Genomic DNA, 21,229 nt, shown 5'->3' with positions numbered 1-21,229 from the left:
TTTGTAAACTCCTTATATTCTTTTCTCACTTACCTTTCCAACTGCCTTTGTGTCATCAACTGTCTTAGCAAACATACCTTTTGTGTGTTTGTCCAAGCTGTTTATATAAATTGTAAAAGGCTAAGGCCCTGGTACCTTGTGACACACCAGTTATTACATCTTACCAACCAGAAAAAGACCCAATTATGCCTACACTGTTTTTTGTTAGCCAGCCAATATTTTATTCATGCCAATATGCTACTGCAAACACCATGAGCTTTTATTTTTCACAACAACTCCATCATAGGCCTCCTAGAAATTAATTCCTCCTTCCTCTCCTCAATATTTTGTGTGTTTTTTAACCTTTACCATCCATCACTGAGGAATTGTGAAAAGCAACAGACAGCCCTTGGCACCCAGCTTTTGGTGCAACTCTTTTAATGATTTTATCTCAGACCATTCTCCTTTACAACCAGAGCCAGCAAATCCCAACAGCTCCAAATGGCCAGTGTCAAACTGACATCCATGTCTCGATAATTTACTTCAATCGGTGGTTTAGAGTTGTGTCAAGTGTAAAGTGGCTGGCAACAGAATGGCTGCCTTCTGCCAGATACAAAGTTGAGCCCACATGTGCATAAAATTTACATAGTGCCTGTGTGCCATGTGTTTATGGTACATTTATGTGCACAATACCTGGATTTGCATTTATGTATGTTGACTATCTATGCATATGTGTATGATATCTGTTTGCTTATATGTGTTTGTTGTGCATCTATATGAGAACGGTGTCTGCATATCCATGGTATCTGCATGTCCATTAATCTACAGTTCTTGTAGGAGCATTGTGCATGTATGCCCATGTATGGTACCTATATGTGTACGGTCTGAATGAGCATAGTATCTAAAGGCCGAGATGTGCGTGCTGCCTGTGTGGTGTGTATTTGCACACATGTACCAAACCTGAATGTGAATAGTGCATGTATGTCATGTATGCATAGTTTCTGTTTGCCCATAAGATTAATGTTTCACTTCCCACCTACTGCATTAAACATCTGTAAGGCAAGTTCTGCACAGATCAGTGAAGTTTTGTTTGCATTGTCTGATTTAACATTTACAGGTTAGGTGTAAAATGAAGTTTTCCCTTTGCATTGTTGTCAAAACAAATACCCAGGTTTGTTGTACCTTTCATAAGAGTTAGAATAAAGTTCTTTTTATACTTTCCCATCACTATCGCCCACCTATGTCAGTTAAGCACAGTCCATTTAATTGGAATTATATTTCTTTTACTCCCCAGAGCTATTTGCTAAAGGCTCACACCAAAAAGAATTGGATAAAGCAGCCCAAAATCAATTTACTCAGGATGCAAAACCTAGCAGACAGACCATTTTTGTTTAACCTGGTCTGGATTTTGGGCCTGACTCTCAGGTGTCAGTTCTCTGACTCACGAATGTTACAATTAAAATTCCCACATTTGTATAGGTTTCATCACATCGCACAAACATCTTCAATTGTTTCACATATATTGATGTTCTTTGATGTACAGTAATAAGTAAGTGAAGTGTTTGAGCAGTGTGTCATATTTTTATACTAACAAATCAATGCACAAGTGTAAAAAATGTGTGGCAAATTTATAATGATGTTGAGATTTATTACTTACCCTGATCCACAACTCTCCAGGGAGAGAAGAAGGAATTGCGCAAGGGAAGGTTTGGATATTGTGGGTGTTCTTGGTAGCTTTCATTGAAACGATGGACCAATGGCTGAATAGTGACGTGTGCATACCGGAAACAAGCTGTGGCAAAAACATTGGCAATCCTGGGATCAATGGAGTCATTATAACCCGTGTAGGGTGGGAGAAATTTCTGCATTGCTGCTGGACCAATGAGGCGAGGGATATAGTCTCTAAAGGTTATAATCTGTCAGAGATGAAACGGAGAGAAATAGAAAGGAAGTTCAGAGAAGTCTGGATTTCAGACGGTAGCAGAACACTGAATCTTGTGCAAAGTGATAATAATTTGTTGTACTTCATATTACAATCAATCACCACAGTTCTGATGAAAGATCTTCTAACTGAAATGTTAACTCTGTTTCTCTCTCCATAAGTGTCGCCTGACAAATTAGTATTTACTGTTTATATTTCAGGTTTGTAGCACTTGGAGTCTTTTTTGCTTTTTAATCACAACAAGGAACATTGGTGTCAACAGCTGCAGAAAATCAGTAGAAAGTTAGAATTCTCCAAAGTTTTAGAATGTCTGCACTTGTTTTTTTTACGCCTTTCTGTCTTTTCCCAGGAATTTACTAACCCAAGACATAAACCATGCGCATATAGGGTGGCACATTAGTGCAGTTGTTAGTGCTGCAGCTTCACCACTCCAGGGATTTGGGTTCAATCTGGACCTCAGTGTGATCTGTGGTGGAATTTACACATTCTCTCCCTGACCAGGCGGGTTTCTCCAGATGCTCGTTTCTTCCACGTCCTAGAGATATGCTGGCAGGTTAATTGATTATCGTAAATTAACTGTTGGTGTGGTAAAAAAAAATCAAAGGGCAATCAACAGGCATATGTGAGGGGGAATAAGCTGCAGAGCTACAGTGAAATAAGGACAAAGGGAAAGGGCCTAATAGGATTGCTCTCCTGGGAGCCATCATTGGCCTGATGGGTTGAATGGCTTCCGTCTGCGTCATTAGAAGGATAAGGTATTTTTGATTATTAATTTGTGGGATGAATTCATCACTGGCTGGCTAGTTCCATGTATAAGGAAAATTGAGCCCAATGGCATTAAAGTGTCACTAGCAGCTTGGATAGAAAATTGGTTGAAAGGCAGAACGCAAAGCATGGTGGTATATAGTCACTTTACAGGGATCAGTGCTGGGACCACTTTATTTTTTATATTAAAAATTCAGCAACTTCAATGTGATGTACAAGTTAAAATATCCAAATCTGCAAATGACACAAAGTTTAGAAGTTGGATAACAATGAATAGGATAGTAATGGACTGCAAGGAGACACGGATGGCTGGCAGATTGGAGATATGGCAGAAGAAATTTAATACTGAAACATAACAAGTGATACCTTTCGGCAGAAAGAATGAAAGACGATATAAATTAAATGATATGCTACTAATAGGTGTGCAAGAACAGAGGGAGCCAAGGAGGATGTGAAAATCCAGTAATATTACTGGAATGGTACCAGGGATGCAGGGATTTCAGCTTTGAATGGAGATGCTAGGGTTGTTTTTGTTGGTGGTTGAGAGGAGATTTTGCAGAGGTGTTTAAGATCACAACAAATTTAGATACAGTAAATGGAGGGAAGCTGTTCCTGTTAATGGACTGGGGACACTGATTTAAAACATTTTTTCAAAAAGTACAAGGACAATGGGAAGAAAACATTCTACACAGAACAGTTATGATCTGGAATTTGCTGACTTGAAGGTTAATGGAAATAGTATCAATCGGAGGGAATTGGATAGTGACTTGTGAAAGAATAATTTTCAGAGCTGTGGAAGAAAAGTGCACGAATGGGATTGATGTGATGGTTCTATTAAAATCCTTCTGCAACATACTAATAATTCTACAATTTAATTCCTTTATTATAATTCATTCCTGAGATGTGAATGTTGTGGGCAAGCTTTTATCTCTTGTCATCCTGAACTGATGAGGCTGTTAAGTTTTAACCACATTACGGGGCATATTGGGTAAAGATAGCAGATATCCTTCTGTGAAAGTTGTCAGTGAAAAGGATGGGATTTTCATTGCAATTGCTCTTGCTGCTGGAGTAAAGTTCAAGTCCATGATTACTAGTCCAGTTGCTTGACCACCATGCTACCACACCCAATTATTGATCATGCCTAAATGTTCTTAAGGAAGTAAGGTGAGGCACCTATCTGACGAGCAGCAATAAATGGAGTGAAATTTCTACCATAGCTTTCTTGGTTAGGGAGTTAATGAATTTAGAATCAGTAATGCCAATAATGATGAAGGAACAATGACATAATAACATAAAAGAGGAACCTACAATAGAAATGGATTATCATCATGTCATTGCCACTTTAGTGAACTATGCATGTGCTTTTTAACCCATTCTACTAGTTGATAGAAATGAGTTGGGATTCTGGGTGAGTGCTAAATTGGGTTAGGATACAATGTAAGAAATCCCCACCCTATTTTCCATCCTTGCCCAATCAGGGCGGCACAGTGGTGCAGCTAGTAGAGCTGCCGGCTCACAGTGCCAGAGACCCGGGTTCATTCCAGACCTTGGATGCCATCTGTCTTGAGTTTGCACATCCTCTAAGCACTCCATTTCAACCCAGATCCCAAAGATGTGCTGGATGGTAGGTTAGTTGGCCACTGTAAGTTGCCCCAAAAGTATAGGTGAGTGGTAAAATCTGGGGGCAGCTGACCAGAATGTAGGGAGAATAAAACAAAAAGGGATTAACATTGGATTAGTGTTAATGGATGGATGATGGTTGGTGCAGACCCAGTGGAATGAAGGGTATGTTTCATGCTGTGTCTTTCTATGACCCCTTGATTCTATTCTTACAAAATCCATCTCTCAGTTGGATGCATCCTATTATAATTTACTTGGTGAAATGCTCCCATGATTTTCCTCGCCTCCTGGTAGATTGTTTCGCCACTCCAGTGTTGGTTCAGCCTCTTCAGTGCTCTTGCTAAGCGATTGTGTTCCCGTAGAAACAATACATGAAAGGATAAGAGCCCCAGGTGCTCATTCACGCGTCCATCTCCTGTAGGCCCGAGATAAGTATTACATTGATAATGATTTTGCATCATTAAAGAAAGTATTTTCTCAGTTACATATCAGTCCTGGTTTGAAATTTTTTCTTACCTTTGTCTATTTTATGCACAATTTTTCAATCTTGTTTCCCCCTGCCCCTTCATCTAAAATAAAGACTTTCTAGCAGCTTCAGTGAGATGAACCAATGCAACTTGTTCAACAAAATAGCAACATGAGAGTTATGTATATTGAATATCCTCAACACCAGAATGTCTAAGCATATTTATACATAGTGCTGAATGAACTTCATGAGTTGAGCATAGTCAAACAGGATTTTTTTTCCAATTCACGACAAGTCCATCTCAATAAAGAAACCTGATGAACAAAGGTCAGGGGCCTTTTTTAAAGCTTCCGATAGGAATTCATAGCAGAATTTGTTTCTAATCGCTCACTCGGCTATACTTTTGGCAGCTAGAGACACAAATACTTTAACCAGAGGTTCTTCTAACTATTTCTTGCCTGGAATGAACATGAAGTGGATAAGAATTGTATTTTTTAAATAAAATTGCCATCACTTGGCTAAGTGTTGAGAAGGGATCCCTTGGAAAGTGTCTCATGAGAAGGAAGGAGTGAGAATTCATTGTGGGGCATATAGGAGCATCACTACTCCTCGTTCATACAAAAGAGCTTAAAAATGAGCTTCTATGCCCTCTTCACACCTGTCACTTTCTATCCCACATCAGTCTTCAAGAAAACCATTTTCCACTCAGGTCAGAGGTTAATATTGCAACAACGTCATTGAACTTGCCTCCCCCTGCTGAAAAGAACATATTGGTCAGTTGTTAACATCCAGATAGGAAGTTGATGGCTATATCCCCAAAGATTTCACCTGATTCCCTTACCTGGTTTATATGAAGATAATCCTAGTTTAGTCCTGATAACTAATTCCATTGATTTTACACAGTGCAGAAAATAAAGCTTATTTTACAGATAGGGACCATATTAACCTGTTTCCATTTTGCTCAGAATTCCCCAGGGTCTAAAGTCTCCCACGGACTGATCATCAAAAGCCCAGACAAATCTCCTTAACTCTCTCTATCAATATAAATATATAGCTCCCATCTATTGCTGGATTTATTTGATTTGAGTTTCTGCATAGGACTATACTAATTTATATTGAAGAAATTAATTCTGCTCAGGTTACTTCTATTTGAGCATTGCATATTGCTCACTTATAAGTACATGAAAGAACTATTGATGGAAGAATTTCTCATGTTAAATCTTATTGTTGTACTTCTTTAGGCTGCACTTGTTAACTTGTTAGAATCACAGCTTCATACAATGATATAACACAGAAAGAAGCCAATCAGCTCCTTTGATATCTATCAGTCCTTTAAAAACGTTTTCCAATATGTCCCTTTTACCTGCTGTTAACCCCAGTTTTCAACATTGTTAAAGCCAATTTTCTTTTGAAAGGCATTTTAAATCTGCTTCCCCATCCTTTCATTCGGTACAGTTCGGAGGATTCCAGAATGTAACAAGTTTGCTCTATCAATATTTTTTTCCACATGTCACCTTCTGGCCCATTTGCTAATTGCATTAAATCCATTTCCTTTAGTTACTGAGCCTCTGTCACAGGAACTGGTCTCCAGCAAAACCCTCCATGATTTTAAATGCTTTTTTCTTTTTGAGGCTTTATAAGGTGTTGGTCAGACCACATTTGGAGTATTGTGAGCAGTTTTAGGCCCCATATCGAAGGGAAGGATGTGCTGGCATTGGAGATGGTCCAGAGGATGTTTACGAGCATGATCCAGGGAATGAAAGGGTTAACATTTCGGAGCATTTGATGGCTCTGGGCCTGTACTCAATGGAGTTTAAAAGAATGAGAGGGGATCTCATTGAAACTTACTGAATATTGAAAGGCCTGGATAGAGTGGACATGGAGAGGATGTTTCCAGTAGTGGGAGAGTCTAGGACCAGAGGGCACAGCCTCAGAATAGAAGGATGTCCCTTTAAAACAGAGATGAGGAGGAATTTCTTTAGCCAGAGGGTGGTGACTCTGTGGAATTCATTGCCTCAGACAGCTGTGGAGGCCAAGTCATTGCGTACATTTAAAGCGGAGGTTGACAGGTTCTTGATTAGTGAGGGTGTCAAAGGTTACAGGAAAAAGGCAGGAGAATGGGGTTGAGAGGCAAAAATAAATCAGCCATGATTGAATGGCGGAGCAGGCTCGAAGGACCGAATGGCCTAATTCTGCTCCCATATCTTATGGTCTTATCAAATCTCCCCTTCAATTTTTCTGCTCTAAGGAGAATAAATCCAGTTTCATCAGACTTTCACCATTCCTTCAAATCTCCCCTGAAATCTCTTGACATTCTTTATATAATGTGTGGTGCTTTTACTTATTAATTCATATTTTTCCAGGTGATAATTAATCTTTTCCTGGATTATTATCTATGAAGGTTTCCTCCTCACCATTAACATGAGGTTAATTAGCTAATAGTTGCTGAATGTATCCCTTTTAACACATTAGTAGTGCTGCAACATGTACACTCCTGTAGCCCTCTGGTTCTGCTTCTATCTCTAAGGAAGATGAGAAGATTATAGCCAAACCTTCCACAATTTCATCCGTCAGCAACCAAGGGTGTATTCCAGCTGGACCAGTGTAACCTTTACATTTCAAAAGCAGCCAGCCTTTAAGTACCCCCCCCCCCCCCTTTATTTTTATCCTATCCAATTTTTGTATTTATTTATTTATCCATAAGTGACACGGTAGCATCCCTAGTAGCAACCCCATTCCAATGAATGGGTTCACCATTTATATGCTTTTCATCTCTGGTGCAATACTGAGAGGCCAGATACAAAGGTCATCCAGACCCTCCCTTTAACACATTAGTGAATGCCACTGGGCTCCATAGTGAGTCCAGCAGTGGAGCAGATGTCTGATGCGCTGACATCTGAGCTCCAGGTCATTTTGGTTATCCACCTTTAACTGGGCATATGCCAACATATGCTTAGGTGTGAGTGGATGACTTTTGACAGTTCCCCACAGAACAGTCAGCTATCTGTCAGCTCAAATTGGCCCAACATCTTTTACTATTATCCTTCATACTTTTGCTAACAGTCTTTTTTAAAACTTTTTTTTCCAATCTTTTGTATTTCATTGGACTTTATTTTCTATTATTAGTGCAGATGTGTCATGTGACTTCTTTAAGGCTTATTTTAATTTTGAGTTCTCATATAAAGTAGCACATCTTACACTATCCTAATTTTTTCTACATACTTCACTTTTCTTTCAATTCATTCAGTCTCATTACCTTTTAATTCCATTTTTATCTCGTTCCCACCAAAGCAACATTTTTAAATTGCTGCCCTTCCGTTTAATTTTATGCCTAAAGTGAATTGAAATTCTAAGGGCGTACTGATCCAGCACTGAGAAGTCACCGACGTTCTCACAGTTTAATAATATTCTGCTCAGGATGTTTTGGGATTAATATTTGCTCCTCTGAATTTTACTGGTGAGGAGAGACCATGAGCAATAGAGAACATACCTGACAGATGAACTTGAATGTCAAAGCGAGAGAACAGCCTGTGGGTTACCTTCCACTGATGAGGGAGAACACAGGCAGTAGAGTGAATCTCAATGGTGAGGAGAAAGCACAGGTTATAGTGGTTTCCTCAGTCACTGCCCCTTATTGAGGACAGACATGAAGGTCTTGTCCCATAACCTTAATGAAAGGAATTGGATCTGGGCTTTATACCTTATTCTTAAGGTTAGACCTAAGTTAGGGGATGAAAATTCAAAATATTGTGGTTGAGTTGCAGTCAAGGCCGACAGAATTGTGAAGAAGTAATTTTATTAATGGAAGTAATTTGCACAGCGTCTTTTTCTTTTCTATACTGAAAACAGCCTGTGGAGGGTTTTAAGTTAGTTTACTATGTTTTGTTTTACTGTATATCCCCTTAGCACACTGCAGTTTATTGCTCGATCCACAACCATGGTTGGTTTGGTTCAGAAACTGTAGGTCCATGGTCTGGGAATCGTGTTAGATGCCTGATATTGCAGAATCCACAATTTCTGCAAAATCATGATATAGAGCAGAACCTCACTCATAATTTCTCTGAGTTATTAGGTAAGCTGATCATCTTAATGGCAAAGATAAAATGATCCACTAGGAAGTAGTATTCTACTTGTAACTAGCACAATATGTATTGGAATTCTCACCTGCTAAGAAGCATGGAACTCCACTGCTGTTGGGATTCATTGCACAAGGGCTCTCTTGTTCGCTGCTACTAAATGGTAAGTACTCTAGCCCATTGTCGGAGTAGTTCTGGTTAACCTTCAGCAATCCCAGATCAGTTGTATGGTTTCGGATTCGATTTGCAATGGACTTGGCATTCCCGTATACCATACTGGAATCGATAAAGGCTGTTACAGCGTTTAGCTGTTCCCGAACGCTGACATGTCCAAAGAATAAACCCAGTTTACCAGTGCCACATACAGGAGCAGATCGCAAGAAAGGCATGCAGCCAACACTGTTATTGAATCTGAAGTCATTGCGAGGTATCTAATAATGACAACAATAAAACCAATTTCAGACATTTGAGTGTACAAAGCTAACTCATGAGATAAACCAGCACTCTTGGCAGATAAAGCTTTTTCACTCAGAAACACATGCACACTCTTCAACTGAAATAAATACCTTTCAAAGAATAAGATATTGCTATCAATGGAAGGTTAACCTAACATATTAAAGTACACAGGAATTTAAGATTAATCTCTCAAAAGCTGCCTACAAGCAATCAGGACAAACAAAACAATGACTTAAAAAAGTTGTGCTTTTATGAAAAATCAATTTAGCTTATCAGCTAGAAAAATCTAGATGATGGGGAGAAAGGCTGAATGACTAACTGTGATAGGGGAGGGGGGAGCAGCTTTAGAAGGTTCATGAGTTTAATTGTTCAAGGATACAACTAAACAGATTTGGCAATCCTTGCCATCATGAGGAGATTTGTGCTACACTTCAGGAGGGCTATCTAAAGTTAAGCTGGTCAAACAGAGTATGAAGCATCATACAGTTCCAATGCAACAACTGTATCTGTGGAAAACTCTACTGTCAGCTGCCACTGAAAAACTGTTAGTGGGCAAACAGGATGGTATTAACCATGTTTATCAAGGCCATTGGACTGGTTTTGAGTGACTGCTCATATCAATAACAATGCAATCGTTACAGATGATTGAATTCAGTTAGCATTGATCTGAATTGTCTACAGACATATTAATCTATGGATATTAATATGCAAATACACAGCAACTAGTTAAGTTATTTCAGGGTGGTTCTGATTCAACTTCTAACACAAAATGACAATAGAAAAGCAAAGAGGTTATTCCAGTGACCTTCATCATTGAAAGAAGTGACTAATTTAGTCTTAAAGTGTATCCCTCTCTATCACTAGTCACTGGTGCTTTCAGAAACACGGAATAAACAATTGTCCTCTAATCATTAAATTGAATGTTAATATCCAACATCTGACCACATTGCTATAAGGTTTGCATTGTGTGTATTTCAGTTACCAAGAGGCCTTATGGGTTAATAGCAGCTACATGTGATCCTGCATGTTACCAATGACCATATGTCAGCAAAAACAACACACATTTGTCCACAGCATTGAGAAGCATGTGAAGATATCAGAAGAAAATAGATGCATGGTCAAAAAAGAACGTAATGGTGACTAAAAGTTTGATAAAAGAGGCAAATATTCAGAAAGGACTTCAAGGATGGGAGCTTTGTGGAAGATGGTAATGTTTTGAATGGAAAATCCAGTGCATGGAACCTGATCAATGAAAGGCTTGGTCACCAATGGTAGGATGAAGGGATGGGCTTGCACAAGAGGCTAGAGAAATGCAGAATTCATGGGCTGGGGAATACATTTGCAGTGATGGAATGGATATGTAGCCAACTTGAAGTTGGGATTTCAATAGAATGTGAAAATAATGAGGTTCAGCCCAAGGCAAATAGTTAGGGGAGACACATAGAATCAGTAACTAAATAGAGTTTGTAGTGGGGTCCAAAGGTTATGGTTCCCATTGCTTAACTGGGCAATGATGCAACTCTTCCTCAAGTGATCTTGCATATGGGTCGAGGTATTGAGAGTGAGAGGTGAATGTCATTGGTGTTCAGATGGAAGCTGAAACCCCATGACTAAAGATATGTTATAACTTGTGAGACGTAGATTAGGAAGAGGGAGTCCAACAACAAATCCATGGAGGAGTCCAAGGGTAAAAAGGATTGGATGATAAACTATTATTAGAGATGTACCATCTACAAATCGGTAAAGATGAAAGAAAGAGAGGCAATTTACAACTGGAAACTGGAGGAGAACATTCTAAGAAACAAATCAAAATGGTTAATGCAGCTGGAGAAACGTAATTCAACAGGTTATAACCGATGAGAATATCACTTGTGTCAGTGCTGGGGAAGAAAGTTAAAGTTGTGGGAAAGACAGATCTGCATTTGGGTAGCCACACATTCAAGGTTATTGAAAACTAAAAAGATGCCGGGGTGAAGCCGGAGATTACAAATAACATGGAACTAAGGCGTGCACTTTTCATGGAGGAGAAAAACTGGTGTTGACTTTAAACAAACAGGGGAAAGAATGATTTCTCAAAGGTTTTGATATCTCAGCTACATTCAGGCTAATAGAAAATTATTGCTTCAATGCTGAGAACTAGGCTCTTCTTTCTCATTTTTTGGCCAATGTATAAGGAACTGGTTAAAATTCTACTGTGCTGTTGTACCCCTATATCAAGAACAAAGCATTCTGACCCTGATGGGAAAACATGGACTTCTCCGTGCACATGTTTTATCACAGTTAATGCCTTCATTGAAAGTTTGGATGCTGCCCGATTGAGGGGCTAGATCCAGGTCATGGTCAAGCCACTGGCCCCACTGCACAAAGGTGTGAGCATTGTCCTGATCCAAGGGTACAATCTGATTGGCCACTTGTAGAATCTTGTTTGAAACCCTTCGCACCTGAAAAAAAGAATGGAAACAAAATACAGAGCAATGTCAGGCCTTATCCTTGGAAACATAATTCTTGGCTCTGAAAATCCATAAAGAGAACCAAACTCCACCAGTATGAAATGTCCGTTACTGACCCACCCTGAATCTAGAATCAGAAGGAGCTTCTGTTATTGATGTGTGGCTGCCAGTTGCTAGGAGAAAAATAGCACAGTCCAAACAGCCGGGGCAGACCCTGTCTTTAGTGATCCACATCAAAACACAAGCAGTGACCATTCAGTGGGTCCTACACTGTTGTCAGAAGGCTGCTAAACCTCACGGATTACCTGCTTGGAAGACGCTAAACTGAAATCAAGGACAGTTGGGACTCTGAGCCCTACTACCCTCCCCCACCCAATCCCCACCCCTTCCAATGCCACATTTGACGTGCAAATCACTTTTGGAGCTAACGTAGATTCTTCCCCATTCAAAGGGCACAATACCAGGAGAAGCTGGGACCTTGATCTGCTGAGTCCTAATCTCATTCATGGGCTTCCGGCCACACCTTCAGCTGATTTATGACAGGATTGCACCATAAAGCCCACAGACATTCGATGATGACTTCTTCCCATTAGGGAGACTTTCCTCTTCCATGCGTCAGCGATGAGAGTGTTTTTCAGGTATATTACCATAGAACAAAGGCCACAGGAAGTACATACATCTGACATTTGCTGGAAGAGGTTTGAACCACTGATGTGCACAGTTCTTACTAGATCTGCACACTTTGCTATATAAACCAGATAATCTTAAAATCTGGCTTTAGCAACACCAACATTCTTAAAGCTATATTATAAGGGATGAGGAAGAAACCATTTTTGCCATCTAGGATTATATTTTGAGGCTCCTTTGTTGAACTTTAGACTGCATCCATTTACTGATGAGGTTTCTTCTTCATCTGCAAGCAATGTTGTTGAGATATGGCCTATTCCTAGAGTCAGCCCATTTTATATAGAATGAGTATGCTTTATAGAATTCATTGTCCTCAGGATTCTGGATAAAGAATCCATGCACAGACTTGAAGCACTTTTCTCCACCTGTATAGGTCCACACACTGTGTTAAAGATTGTTGTTGGGAGATGTTTCCTCACTTCCTACTGCTGACCAAGAAACTTTCTCCAGATTGGAACTGTACCCTTGTAATCTCACCTTGTTACTCAGAAAGAAAGATAGTTCAGATATGCTTCTATTTCAAGGATCACATAGAATTAGGTACAATCTACACATCAACCTGGATATCAGGAAATGACTGCACTAACCAGTTAGTTTTTTGTCAATAAGTTAATATGTTAAGGACCTCTTATATGCTAAAGATTGATTCTTGGTCTCCCAATCTACCTTGTCATGGCCTTGCACTTTATTTGTTTACATGCACTGCACTTTCTCGGTAGCTGCTGCACTACATTCTGTATTCTGTCTTCTTTCATTACCTCAATGTACTTATGTATAGCATGATCTGCCAGGATGGCACACAAACAGAAGTTTTTCACTGTATCAGAGAAACAAAGGACTGCAGATGACAATAATAAACCATTAATAATAATAATGAGTTTTAAGAGCGTCAAAATTTTCAAATATACTGAATGTGCTTTCTGGTGAAAGAATGGATATGCACAGGATTATTGAAAAGGCTTGGTAAATACAGAATATGTAGTTAGACAATGTCATTGTGTATGCAATCTTGAGACATCCATTAGATATTTGTATGTGGTATTGCTGGGTGCTGCTTCCTATCAGATTCAGAAAAATCAGCCCTATTAGTCCTGCTCTAATAATTTTCCAGGTCACATGTTCACCAGAAAAGGATGATGCAGTGATGGGACTGAAAGCTGGAAAGGAAGAGGTTTCATTCAGAATGGATTCCTGCTTTCAGCAGTTCCTTAGCTTGAGCCTGTTCTCATATAATCTTTTACCACGAGGTTCCCCAAAGCCAGAGAACTGGGAATGTGGGAAATACTTTTTCCCTTGATTGCTGCTGATGATATTTTGAAAGAGCTAGAAAGAAATTCTGTGCTGCCTCCCCATCATACATATAAAGAACATTATGCTCACTAGTGGCAAATGAAATCCTGAATGTAATGTTCTCCTGCTCCAGCCCTTTGGAAGCGAAAATCCATCCTCATATTGAGCTGGGAGCCAGCGGGCAAATGCAACATTAGCCGCTCCCAGATGAGGCTTCTTCCTGGAAAATTGACAAAGTAAAACAGGTGAATTTATTTAATCTTAATTCTCTAAATTCTCTGTCTCTAAGACTGATAGAGAACTGTCTTTCTAATCTATTACTGATGATCTATTAGGACTATTCCTCCAAACTCTGGAGTCCCTCGGGGCTGTCATTCTAACCCTCTACCAATCCCCATTCTAGTATTGGACTAACTTCTGCCCTTGTGAATGGATACACATCTGCTCTTCTAAGTGCTTATGATCCATAATTCTTTTTTCAGGATTGCCCTTCTAATTCCCATTGACCTCAGGATCAACATGGGATGACCAGACCCACTGTCCCAAATCATCTGATGCTGACTCTTTCACATATACAGTAGCTTTACCCCTTCCTGTCTCATGGAAAGTGCTCCTCCCTCAGTGGGTGCCTGTATAAAGAGATTACAACCAGACAAGTTTGAGATCCCTGCTAAAGTCAATATTGACAATGAGCAACAGGGCTCCACAGGTAGAAATAAATACCTCATACTTCTGGCAAATCTCCGTGTATCTTGAAGTATCACACATGTGGACGGTACCACAGTTGTGTAGAAATGAGCCTTTATCAAAAGCCTGAAGAGTTCAATACATAGTTGCCTCTTCATCATATCTCCATGGATACATGATTCTTATCACTCTTCATCGGAGTAGCTGAATACCAGGCAGGTACGTGGCACAGTACGGGGCAAAAATCCTGGCCAGTACAGCATTGGATTGCGCTCAATTCCCAGGTTGGAGTTTGGCACAGTGCCAGTTGGAATTCTGTTCTGTATGGATGGGAGTGCCCGCCAGTGCCAGACAGAAGTGTAGCCCATTGCTGGGCTTGAATCCAGTCCAGTGCTGACTGGGACTATGATTGAATGCTGGGTGATTGTAATTTATCTCCAGATCACTTATTGTACTTATTGTCGTACTTGTGGGATGGCCAATGTTTCTATTCTGAAATTAACCCTAACAATGAGATATCTTCTTCAAATGTAATAGTTATGTTCAACTGCAGTTTTGATATTTTATGGATTAATAAGTTTTGGCTTTGAATTTCATTCTCAATGGAAAATTAATCAGTTTTGTATTATAAATAATACTGGTTGGGAACAACAGTTCTTACTTCAAGGTGCACAACAATTTAAGGGTGGTGTCATGTGACTGCAATGTCTATAGAAGATTCCAGAAACCGTGTGCAAAATAGCCCAGAATTCACCACATGCTTTGATTTTTCTCCTTGTGGTTCACGTGTATAATTCTGTACACTCAGCAACAAATGAGAACTCACTGAGCACACATACCTTATAAGTTTTTTCAGTGCCTACCTGTTATTGCACTCAGAGTTGATGGTCCTATATCTGTTTGACCAACAGTCATCCTCACAAACTGTCGGCAGGAATGCAGCTGAACAGCCAGTGATCCTTGAGATAGTGTCCAGATCACTCTGCGTTAACAGATCTGCACAATACACACAGGAGAAAATTGTAACGTCTGAAAGATGTTCCACATCAAGGTCCCACTGAGCAAAATGGTGTAGTTTCATTGTGTGTGTCATATACTGTGTAATATATACAAGATAGTGAATTTATTTCCAAACAAAGATGTACACTATTGTTCAAGTTCTAACCATTTAATGGATATTCCTGCTGGGATCATTATCAAGTTGGGTTTGGGGATTGTCTTTTATGTAGGAAGAAAGATTTTAGGGTACAAATTCTATTAGTAAAACATTTTTATATATTATACACTTAAATATTATCTGAAACCAAATCATACAAACTCAGAAAATTTCAAGTCTCTGACTGAATCAAACCTTAACTGGAAAGTTGAAGTCTGTTTTGCCATCAGTTAAAGGGGATTGAGCTTACCAGTTCCTCTGCCAAGGATCCAATGTGTCAATCTTCTTGTAGCTAAGTCCTTTTTTAAACATTTTCCTTGATATACACTTCCACCCCCATTTCACTGCCTCACCCTGTCCATCGCTGACAATGTTTTTTTGGGCTTTTCTCTGATGCTCTGCCATCCATCTAGACCTCGGACAAATTGTCAGTCTCTCATGTCCCTACCCACAACACAATTGCATGTTTCATGCACCTCCAAGCTCCATCACTTTCAGACTCCTGAGAGCCGCTCCCATGCAACCACTTGTCCCTCAGTGTCACTTCCTCTGGTGCCACCTCTTCCCTGATGTGGAGCTAGTAGAAGAAAGGCACATTTCCTCACACAGGACATATGATGTCTTTGGGCTAATGCTTGATAGAACTACCCTTCCAGAATTCCTCTCACAAAACTGGGCTGCACCTGTCTGGCACTCTCAGTGCTGCTTTAATCTGCCTTCTTCAACTGGAAGGAATGTTCTAAGACAATTCCCTAAAAAATCTCAAAAGAGAAGATAGTTTTCCTGACTAGGAGTGTGGTGCCACTGTAATCCACATGAGGTCAAGGATGACTGCCACTCTCAACTAGCACCCTGAAGGATGATGTGTGCTCCCCTCTGGCCCTGGTTCTTTTCAAACTGACCTGTTACATTGAGCCAGTGTTTGTAGATGCTGTTGGCATTGCGCTGTATGAGCTTCAGTGCAGTTTCCATGTACTCTGCAGATCGCACCACAGTTCTCGTCTCTGCCACAGGCTGCTTGAAATAGGCTAGGAGGTCAGCTGAAGTCAAGGTCCTTTTAGCGAGTTTAAGTTTGTGGCTGAATAAAGCAACAATTATCAAATATCATGATGAAAAGACAGCGACTTGAAACGTCAACTCAGTTTGTCTCACCTGACCAGAGCAGCTGAGTGTTTCCAGCATTCTCTGGTTTTATTTCACATGGCTTGATACTTTTTCAGATACAACCAATATTATACAAAAGGTAATTGTATATCTTAATTTATTTAACATTTCTAATGAAGAGGAACACTTCAAGGTATTTCACAAAGGTACAAAGAATAATTAAAAGATATCATAATAACAATCAGGGGACAAATAGGAAGGCCATTCAGCCCATCATTGAGAAAGATCCAATAGTTTCTTCAGCCCCTTGTAGCATCCAATTGTTTATTAAATGATTCTGGGACTTTCACCTTCAATTTATCGGTGAGTTCATCCCATATTTTTTGTATGAAGAAAAAATGCTGATATCAGTCCTGAAGTTACCTCTTATGAGTTTGAACCTGCATACCATTACTATTCTCAGAATGTTCTTTCATGTAATAGTAAAGACACCTTCTTTCTGTTCTTCTAATGGTCTTTTCCAGCTTTCTAAGATTACCTTAGAGAATAGTGAGTGAGAATTTCTCCAGTTTTTTCTCAGACTTCAAGGCTCCTTACATTGGGAACATGCCTCATGGCTCCTCTCTGCACTATTTCTAGTACTTGTATATATACCTCATGTAACGTGAGCAGAAACATGCACAATACTGAAAATGTGATTTAACTAAAATGGTATTCAGTTTGAACATGACTTTGATTTACATTTGACTGTATTATTTTTTATAGTTTAACATTCCATTGATATGAAGATTGCTTCTCTGGCCTCTTTAGGATGCTAGCACTATACAACTATTTCAACTTTAACTTTAACTAAATTCAAGGAATGTGTGTTTTTTCTAATTTTCCTTCCTGCACTTCTCTGTAGTACATTGTGTCAGCCTTTTACTGACAAGTTACACACATTTTTACAATTTGTTCTGTAACTTCTAAGCTACTTCTCCCAATTCCATTGTGTCCTGCTTTGGTCCCATCAGAAGGTTTACCAAATTATATTAAGTTTCTGAATGCAAATAATGTATGTGAAATGGAAGAGAAATGGTCCTGACATCAAGTTCCTGCTGCACTGTTGAGTGTTTACCTCCAGCCCAACGTTAACAGATAAAATTCAGCCAATTAAAAAAAAAGCAGAAACCAGATAACAGTGCAGAAGGAGCATAAAATCAACCATTAGGTTGCACAACAGAAACCATCATACATCATGAAGAGCAGCTTGCAGTAACCAAATACAGGCGACCCCCACATTAAGGCCATTCAGGTAACAGAAATTCGCCCTTAAAGAATTCATAAATCACTACCAAAATATTTGAGATACAGAATAAAATTTGTTCTCACGGAATTTGTGTGACAAAAAGTAAGTAAATAAACACAAATTTCATTTTTTCAACGTGCCTTTCTTGACACACGTGCAGATGCCCTGGCTTCACATGATAGAAAATCATGGTATGGACTATTTTCTAGGAACACAATCCCTCCATAATGTGGGGGCTGCCTGTAGCTGATCACTGATGGTATGCAATCCATAAGCAACAAGGCAAACCAACAGATAACAGATAACATTTCAGGTATTGAATAACAGAAAAAGTCAGAATACAAAATAATAGACAGGTAGCATATGGCATATCAGATAACAGATAAAAATTAAGCGATACAGAATCAAATTATGTGGCAGATAATTTGGTTCACTGATAACATTCTTCCAAGCCAGGTGATCACAGATTCAAAGCCCCAGGATATGATAACTTCAGTGAAGGGCTAAGGAAATATTATACCATTAAAGGTTCATCTCATGCTTTGTGGGTGATTCCAGTTTTTCACCCATTCATCCCAGCTATCCTCTTGTTCCTGGATAGCAGACCATTGTAAAGTTGCCTACTTTCCCCCTCAATCATGATTTTCCGACTATGCTATCTGTTTATTCTTGTCCCGTTCTCAGTTACCTTCTGCACACATACAAACCAGGTTAGGCATCAAGTTCTGCTGAAATCAGACTAAATTCCTGTGGCAACTATCACATAGCAAAATAATATCAAAATATTTTATCACACCCCTGGTGTACGTATATTGGCATATAGCTCGCGCATTAGCTGTTACTTTCAGATTGGTAAACTCTCTACGCCTCATAAGAAACTGTCTATGGTTCACTGTTGCAGCATTCTATGCACTATGTTTTGGGTTCCATTGAAAGTCAATTGCCATGATAAACAGATGTGTTTCTCTTGATGCTTTGAGTCTAAGTGAGTTACATAATACTCTACCTCCAGTACACAGAACTTAATGTCAGTTTAACACTGGAATGCAGTATACCTTCAAAGTATCAAACCCTGAAAGGAAATGCACCAGCAGGCACTTAATTCTCATTTTTAAATCTGAGTTCAGATCCACTGGATTTATCTGATACATGTAAGTAGTAAACTGGTGTGCATGGTGTAACTGCCTCCTGTCTGAAGTTTGTATTTTTGAGGTAATTACTCACCCATCTCTGCTTTCTTTATATGCTCTGTCCACCATTTTGATAGCTTCCTGTATAGCACTGTGTACAAACGAGCTTCCCAAGGCTTTCCCAGAATCTGTACGTACAGTAGGAATACAATACCTGAGCCACACAGCTAAAGTCGTAGAGTGATAGAGTATACAGCATGGAAATGGGCCCTTCAGCCCAACTCATCCAACTCATCCAAAATGACCAAGATGCCCTTCTAAGCTAGTCCTATTTACTCAAGTTTGGCTCATATCCCTCTAAACCTTTCCTATCTATGTACCTGTCCAAATGTCTTTCAACTGTTGTTATTATACCTGTCATAACCACTTCCTCTGGCAGCTCGTTCCACAGCATGAAGAAGTTGCCCCTTAGGTCCCCTTTAAATCTTTCCCCTCTCACCTTAAACCTATGCCCCCTAGTTTTTGATTCCCATTCCTTGTAATGGAGAAATGTGATTATCTAAACTCTAGACAATGTCGCTTTGCAGGTGAGTAGGGAATAGAACCCAGAAACATACTAGAGCAGCTGGATGAAATGTAAGGTGAAATAGAATACAATTGAACATAACATACATTTGAAGCAGGAACTCTTTCCTTGTTTTTGACAAATGGGATGAGCAAGGCCAGAGCCTGAAGCAGGAATGAAGACCAAGAGTGAAACCGTTCCTAGAGCACTAACCAGGGAATGATGCCGTTTCAGGAACAGAGACTAGATAACAGAGTGTTATCTATCTAGAGGTTGGGATCAGCCGTGAAAGCATTTCTGGAGCAGGGATTGGGAGTGAGAATATTCCTGGTCTGAATCCCAAACAGTTCATGTCATCACTTATGCTATACACAACTCTCCCTTCTCTCTTTATTCTCTCCATTCTCCCTTCTCTCTATCTGGCATCCATTGAAACATTCCAATATAATTCATCACAACTACTGCACGAGTTAGCAAGCTGTGCATTCTTTCCACTCTTTGGTTAAGCAATTTCTCTTAAATTCTATTTTGGATTCGTTAGTGACTATCTAACGTTAATGGCTTATTATTTTTCTACCTTCTCCCTATGAAACACCTTGAGTTACCCTTCAAGCCCTTTGCTAGATAGAATTTCAGCCTTTCCAAGTAAGCTTATAAGTTTCTTTTATTTTGGCTTTCTCCATTACCTCGAGGTTGTTTTTATCATCTGAACACCTAGGCAGGTGAGTTGTGTAATACTTCACAGAACTGCAGGAAAATCCAAAGAAACACACATCAAAATGCAGTACATCTTCAAAAGAGGCATACTGCATTTTTGGAGGTGTGCTTTCCACAGACTGTGTACAATATTCAAAGTGTCAATACAAGTGTATGAATGCTGAATTGTAAATTCAAAGTTGGTATTTCCTCAGGTTTCATTTACCTGGGTATCCGTACCAGGCTAACACTTTCACCTTAATGAGTTTGCTTCAAGAAATAACACCAAAGACTTTACCCTCTCTGAAATCACCAGGCATAATTGAAGATTCAGGTTCAATTTCTCACCTGCATTTATTCTGTCGGTCTGAAGCACAAAAATTACAGTGAGGAACATGTTCAGAATCCACACAGGCACCATTTTGAAGGCATTCAATACAAGTCAGGTGTCAGTGCAGAGATGCTAGAAGATGCATGTGACTGAGTTTACTGCAAAAAGAGAAAGAAAACATACTTACAGCATCAACCCAGAGTGAATCACATTAGACACACACTCAGTCATAGCTCCAGATCAGCAGCCAGTCACATCAATAATCCAGAATCCAGTCACAACAATAATCCAGCATCTACTCACATTAAGTGAATAAGTCAGTGCCCAGTTACATCAATAATCTAGTCACTGGTCACATACCCAACAAATAGTCACATTAATAACCCACTGCCTGGTCATATCAAGAACCAAAAGCCAATCATGTTAACAATACAGCACCGTCATATGAACAACCCTGTGTCCAATTACATCAGTAACCACATTAATAACCTAGTGCCCAGCCATATGAATAACACAGAACCCTGTCATAATAATAACCCAA

General features: G+C 39.5%; 1 protein-coding gene across 1 annotated transcript in view; it reads right to left on the bottom strand.

Annotated features, from left to right (window-relative positions):
- Positions 1-20,473, bottom strand: part of LOC127581501 (myeloperoxidase-like) — a 29,362-nt gene extending 8,889 nt beyond the window's left edge. The window contains exons 1-10 of the mRNA XM_052035962.1: positions 20,348-20,473; positions 19,900-19,927; positions 19,191-19,272; positions 16,477-16,652; positions 15,282-15,414; positions 13,822-13,951; positions 11,539-11,745; positions 8,937-9,279; positions 4,561-4,721; positions 1,637-1,895 (exon numbers count right to left, since the gene is read on the bottom strand). Of these exons, the coding sequence (XP_051891922.1) occupies positions 1,637-1,895; positions 4,561-4,721; positions 8,937-9,279; positions 11,539-11,745; positions 13,822-13,951; positions 15,282-15,414; positions 16,477-16,652; positions 19,191-19,272; positions 19,900-19,927; positions 20,348-20,473 (1,645 nt within the window). The remainder of the gene's footprint in view (positions 1-1,636; positions 1,896-4,560; positions 4,722-8,936; positions 9,280-11,538; positions 11,746-13,821; positions 13,952-15,281; positions 15,415-16,476; positions 16,653-19,190; positions 19,273-19,899; positions 19,928-20,347) is intronic.
- Between the last annotated feature and the right edge of the window lie 756 nt (positions 20,474-21,229).

This window comes from Pristis pectinata, chromosome 21 (assembly GCF_009764475.1).
Source record: "Pristis pectinata isolate sPriPec2 chromosome 21, sPriPec2.1.pri, whole genome shotgun sequence".
Lineage (NCBI taxonomy): Eukaryota > Metazoa > Chordata > Chondrichthyes > Rhinopristiformes > Pristidae > Pristis > Pristis pectinata.
The sequence above is the reverse complement of the archived record's forward strand: the minus strand, read 5'-3'. Positions and strand labels throughout refer to the sequence as shown.